At 45.2% G+C, this 6,608-nt stretch overlaps 1 protein-coding gene across 1 annotated transcript in view; it reads left to right on the plus strand.

Moving 5' to 3' along the window:
* Positions 1–2,343: 2,343 nt before the first annotated feature.
* The window catches only part of LOC102247166 (chromosome unknown open reading frame, human C16orf45), a 97,826-nt gene continuing 93,561 nt past the window's right edge, over positions 2,344–6,608 (plus strand). The window contains exon 1 of the mRNA XM_005871990.2: positions 2,344–2,876. Coding sequence (XP_005872052.1) covers positions 2,771–2,876 — 106 coding nt within the window. The 5' untranslated portion in view covers positions 2,344–2,770. The remainder of the gene's footprint in view (positions 2,877–6,608) is intronic.

A 6,608-nucleotide genomic window follows, 5' to 3' on the forward strand; every position in this document is an offset into this window, starting at 1 on the left:
AAATGGAATCATACAGTATGCCATCTATTATGACAGGCATCTTTCACTTATAGTGTTTTTAAGATTATCCCTGTTGTAGTATGTATCATACTACATTCCCTTTTATTATCAAATAATACTCCATTGTTAGGATTGCCACATGTCATTCATTCATAAGTTAATGGACATTTGAATTGTTTCCACCTTTTTGACTATTGTGAATAATGCTGCTATGAACATTCATGCACAAATTTTTGTGTGGATGTATTTTTCATCTCTCTTGGGTATATATTCAGGAGTGGAACTGCTGGATCATATGGTAACTATGTTACCCTTTTGAGAATCTGCCAGACTGTCTTCCGAAGTGGCTGCACCATTTGACATTTCTATCAGCAATGCATGATGGGCCCAATGGGTCCAATTTCTCTACTCAGTGTCATTTCAATAGGTTTCTGGTTTTGGAGACTTCAATTGGTATATTCCCAAAAAGTCAGAACTCAAAACATCAGCCAGTACCATGTAATAGTAATAATGGTAATATCTTGTATACTTGTATTGAGGCCTTTTATGTGCCGTGGGGCATTATCTCACTTAATCATCATGGCAGTCCTCTGGTTTAGGTAGTGCTATTCGAATTTTACAGATGAAGAAAGTGAGGCTGAGAGAGATGGTGACATGTCACTCAGGGTCACACAGCTGGCAGGTGGCAGAGTCGGGACTCGAACTCAGATCCACCAGATTTCAAAGCCTGTATTTTTTAAAACGATGCTCTCCTGACAAGCTCAGTGTCATGTACATTTGAAATTGTTGACATGCTGGATAAAGTATCAAATTACCAAGGTGATATTGCACTATTTTTCCTCTCAATCAACTGAAAATGACAGTTATAAACATGTCTTTCCACTGGCCCCTGCTGGCCTGGCCCTTTCTAATCATCCAGCATCCCTCTGAGTCCCTGGCATTCCCAGCAGAGTGAGGCACTGAGCCAGGATGAGGAGCCAGGGCTGAGAGAGCCACTTAATAATTCCACGCAGACGGTTACTTCAGCCAGTTATTGCACTTGAAGCATTATCACCTCCACTAATGCAAGCAGGCAGGGTTCTGGGCACTGGAGGATCAGGGAAGGCTTTGTCATCTAGGATTACAGGTTTGTATTACTCACACATTCTTGGAAACAACATTTATTCATTTTTGAATGATATAACCTGTGCCCAATATAGATGTTGGAAAATTAAAAAAAATAAACTAAAAAGGAAAAGATTTCCCCCAAATCTCAACTCTTAGAAACAATTACTGTTGATATTTTTGTGTATTTACTCCTCGTCTTTTTATTTTCCATGCATTAAAAAAATAATTTATTTTTTCCTGATTATAAAAGTAATACATACACCTTGTAGGGACATTGGAGAATTCAGATAAAACATTTGTTATCTCAACCTTCCTAAGTAGTCACTATCAACAGTTTGGTGTATGTCATGTCAGTGTTTCTTTTATTGAATATGTATGCATATGTAGACATATAACGAGTTTGGGATCACAGCATTTTTGTTGTTCTTGTTAATCCTCATCTGAGGATATTTTTTCCATTGATTTTTAGAGACAGTGGAAGGGAGGAAGAGAGACAGAGAGAGAGAAACATCGATGCGAGAGGGACACATTGATTGGTTGCCTCCCCCACGCGCCCCGATCGGGTTGAGTCTGCAACCAAGGCACATGCCCTTGACGGAATCGAACCCAGGACCCTTCAGTTCTCAGGCCTGTGCTCTGTCCACTGAGCTAAACCACCTAGGGTGAGATCACAGCACTTTTATTTAATTTCTACCATTGTTCTATGAAGTAATTAATATGACTGAGGTTACAGTGTACACTTGGTCTTAACCAAAAGTGCTGACCAGACCACTTGGAAAGTGTGGGACTTTGGGCAAATAACTTAATCTTTTGCACCTCAGGTTCATCCTTTGTAAAACAAGGCCAACCACACAGTGTCTGTTTCACAGAGTTATTGGGAAATGTTACTAATTTTTATTAACCAAGCTTCTGGTTTTACTTAGTACCTTTAATGCTGCCATGCTTTGTTAGTAAGATAAACCCCTGGGTTTCTGAGCAGTAAGACCTGTTTCAAGCACCTTTTTACACCTGTGTACCAAATATTTTTATGGGTCTCTCAAGTTCATGCGAACACATACCGATTAGACACAGGTACTTGCACACGAGACTGTCCCATTTCATATTCAAACTATACACACAGATGGAAAAGACAGAGGTTCTCATACACACACACACACACACACAAAACGCACTCAGCCAAGCACAGAGCCCACAGATCCAGGTCCACAATCACGCTTCTGCACACTCCCCACAAAGATGGATCCATCACCCACAGATAGAGACGCGCTCACAAATCCCACTCAAAACCTAGCAGCCCGCTGACATAGCAGCAGCTACACGCAGTGCCAGCCCCATGTAAAACATCGCCATGGGCTCCAGTAGGGGCAGGGGCCCTGTTCTGGGTTGGTTCTATTTTAGTTGTTTTTGTTGTTCTCCTTAGAGTTATCATCTCCCCCTTTTCTCTCTACCCAGCCCCCCAGGCCTCCATGGCGCATGCGCCCTGCATCCCTTCCCCTCCTGGGTACCAGTCAGCGTTCCCAGGCCCTCGCGGCGGAAGAGATGGATCAGCGTCACGAGCGCCCAGCCCCTTAAAACGCTGCTGGCTGGAGCCGCCTCCCTCCCAGCAGCCCGCGGCAGGGATGGAGTAAGGGGAGACCCAGCGACCTGCCCACGGGGATAAGCGATGGAACTAAAGCAATCCTTATCTATCCATCTGGAAGCTGAGAAGCCTCTGAGGCGCTATGGAGCGGTGGAGGAGACGGCGTGGAAAGCGGAGGGACTGGGGAGAAGTGAGTACTTCCGACGAAGGAGGGTGCATCTGGGGATCCGCGCCCTGTAGCCAGTGGTCTCGGGACGCGGGCACCGTAGGGAGCGGACCCGGGGAAGCGCCCCCGCAGCGGGGCTTTCAGCGCAGGGAGGGATGCGCCGCTCTGCTACGCGCTCTCCCAGGAACAAAAGGGGACTCTCTGGGCTGGGCTGCACCTGGAGGCTCGGGAAATCGCCAGGCAGCCGGCGGAGAGCCTGGGGTGGACTCGGGAGCCCCGGATCTGTAAGCTCTCAGCTCGTCCTAGAAAGTAGGGTCTTTCCCACAGCTGAGCGTGGAGAGTCCGTTCTCCGCCCGGGGTGCGCTAGGACGCTGGGGCCGTTGGACCGTCCTGGAAAGCGCCCACGTCCCTGGAGAGGGGGGAGTGTCCTCTGGGTTTCCGCTGTGCCTTTCTCCCGGCACGAGGTTCAGGGCACACCTGGAATGCCCAGCGTTCCTTCCCCGCCTTCTCCTGGGTTGCGGGTGCGAAGAAAGGGGCTAGACTAGAGGGAGGTTAACCCTGTGCACACTCTCTCCTTCCTTCCTCCACTCAAAGTCTTCGCTTTGGGCACAATCCTAGAAGGTAGCTCAGAAACCGACTTACTGTGTTTGCTCGGTCTCTCCACGGTATTTAGGGGTCAACAACATTTCCAAATAAAACAAGGATTTTTGCTTTTAATTAATAGGATGCAATAGTTGAATGAAACTCCTGCCCTCAAAGTATAGAGGCAGCCGCAGGGACCCCGGGGTCACCAGCCCTCCCTGCAAACCCAGGGCGCTTTCTCTGCCCCTGCCCTTGCCTTGCCTGCTCTAGACGGTGCCTCCTGCTGGGCGGGGAAAGGCCCTCTCCTCCTCCTCCAGGACCCTCAGCTTCCTGCCTTCGCAGTGAGTGACCCTGCTCAGCACCAATCTCAGAGCTATGTTGGACCCAACTATTGTGAATGTGCTCTTTTCCTGCCTTCACCCGGTGGAAGTGTGTGTGTGTGTGTGTGTGTGTGTGTGTGTGTGTGTGCTTTCTTCATGCCTGTAATGACAAATTCAGAAAATCTTCCTGGAATGGCTCAGTTGTATTCTGGTTCTTGAGGGTTCAAGTTGAAATAACAATCAATTGTCTTAGTTTTGCACCTGGAATACATAGTGCTCCCAACCTCCTTTTAAAATATTGGTCTTTCCTCCTGTTTCATTCTTTCAAATGCCTTTGGCTTTGGTACTTTGGCATAACAGGGCCAAGGGTCTCTGCCTCCTGCAAGTTTAAAAATAATACCCACAATGGTGTCTTTTAGTGGTGGATTGCCATGCTCCTGTGGAAGAACTTTAAATGCACCATCTCATTCTATCTCCACCACAACCTCCCGAGGTGGCTTCCTTCTTTAGATGGGAAAACTAGAGCTTGCTAGGTGATGTGACTTAAGTGGCAGAGCCAGGATTTGAACCCCAGTTTGGACCCCATGGCCCCTTTCTGCTTTTAACATGAAGGTTTAGTACTTTCATGTTTTCAGGAAGCCTTCTAAATCTGTTGAGAGTCCCAGAACACATTCAGTCATGTTATAAGTGTATGGCAGCCCTGTTGGTCTCTGGAGTTCACAGTGGCCTTGAAAGAATGTGCAGCCTGGCTGGTGTGGCTCAGTGGTTGAGTGTTGACCTATGAACCGGTTCGATTCCCATTCAAGGCACATGCCGGAGTTGTGGGCTCAATCCCCAATAGGGGGCGTGCAGGAGGCAGCTAATCAATGATTCTCATCACTGATCTGTCTCTCTCTCTCTCTCTCTCTCCCTCCTCTCTGAAATCAACAATAGTAATAAAAAAGAATGTGCAGAATAGGAGCTATATTCAAATAAGCCCTGGGTTTGAACGCTGGCTCTGTCCCTTGCTGGCTATGTGATGACTTTGGCACATTTCTAAGCCTCACTCTGCCTCCATTCTCTGAAATGGAGATAATAAGTTACCTACCTTATAGCTTAATTGTGAATATTCAATAAGATAAGGTATGCAGAGCTCAAGGTAAGTGCTCAATACATATTGGCTGCTTTGATTATTTCATTACTTCATCTGTAGAAGGAACCTGCTTTTATCTTTTTGCGAGGAATTACATAAAGCAACACCCGGGACCAAAACTCCAACGCTGGTCAGTTTCCTAATAGTTCCCTAATAAATCCCTCTTTAATATTCTCACCATTATATTAGGAAAATTTTCAAGCATATAGAAAAATTGCTGTGCATATCCAATGTATAGCATTTGAGCTCCTGACATTTTTGTACTTCCATGTCTTAGGCTGCCAGTTGTTAAAAAGCCTGGCAGAAAGGCTTTCTTATCTTCTCGGTTCCAAACCATGGAAGACTCTGACTCTTGTTTTCTATTCAGATGCAAGACCACAGTGTCTGATCCACTTTTGCGTGGGTCCCCAAATCTGCTCTTTTCCTTGTTGTTTCTTCAGACTTGAAATCTTCTTAAAGCTCTGACCTAGAGTCCCACTTTTAAATTTTAAGTCTGGGATTATTACCTTGAGCATGTTTTGATCTCTAAACTCTTGTCTACAGCTTGGCATTGTTTGATTGAAGTGGCTTTATTAGAACTCCCTCTCCATTCCCAGGGGATCTATGGATCCATCCCATAACTTCTGAGGCCTCCATTTATTTATTAATGAAGTGTGAAAATTAGTACTATTGACTTTCTGGCATAACAATTGTCAAATCAACGTTGCAATGCATGAAATGCTGGAGAAAAAGAGAGGCCCATTAAAAAGAAGACAGGCTCAATTTAACTTCTACCCATATTTGATTAATTTATGTTGAACACTGAGTTTGTGTTACTTAAAAATAATTGAAAAGGGTGAAAATAGTCTAGAACTGGTAATTTTTAGTTAAGGTTGTATTAACTGCTATCTTTAATGTTAACTATAGTTTTTAGAATAGAAAAAAGGTATGTTAGAGTGGCAAAGAATGGGTGTTTTGAAATCATGCAAAATGGCTTCAAATCAGCTCTAACACTTTGTTGCCTTATCATCCTGGGAAAATGGCTGAGCCTCTCTGTGCATCAGTTACCTCCTCTGTAAAATGGAAATATGTTGGTTTGAAACCTTGGGAGCTTTTTGGGTGAAATCTGAAACTGGCCCCAGCATATGAGGGCAAGGAGAGGCTGAAGACAAAAGCAGACCACTCCAGATTGGTAGGTGCCAGGGATAATAAGCCAGACAAATTACCTACAGGTCTTGGTTGCCACAAGACTAGTAGATCTTTGCACCCCAAACCAGAATCTTAAAGTTTATATAGCAGCCTTAATGGGGTTCAGTCACATATGTTGTCCAAATGGTCCCAACAACATCTTATTCTTTCAAGGCTACATCCTTGGAATAGCTTCCACTATGGGAATAATGAGCAGAGTACACATTCCAAGGACAGGGGAGGGCATGAGGAGCCTCCAAATGCCCCTATCCAGCTCAAAGGTCTATAGGCAGTGACCTCTCAATGACCCTTTCCAATACGATACTACTAATAATGATCACTTTGGGCTATTGGGAGGAGTAAATAAGATCTATAATAATCTACACTAATAAAAGAGAAACATGGTAATTGGCGTACGACCGCTACCCTTTTCATTGGCTAATCAGTGAGTATATGCAAATTAACTGTCAGCCAAGATGGCAGCCGGCAGCCAGGCACTGAAGCGAGCACGAGGCTTGCTTGCTGCAGACTCCAACGTTCCCCGCCTCACTTGCC

Source organism: Myotis brandtii, unplaced genomic scaffold, assembly GCF_000412655.1.
Source record: "Myotis brandtii unplaced genomic scaffold, ASM41265v1 scaffold363, whole genome shotgun sequence".
Lineage (NCBI taxonomy): Eukaryota > Metazoa > Chordata > Mammalia > Chiroptera > Vespertilionidae > Myotis > Myotis brandtii.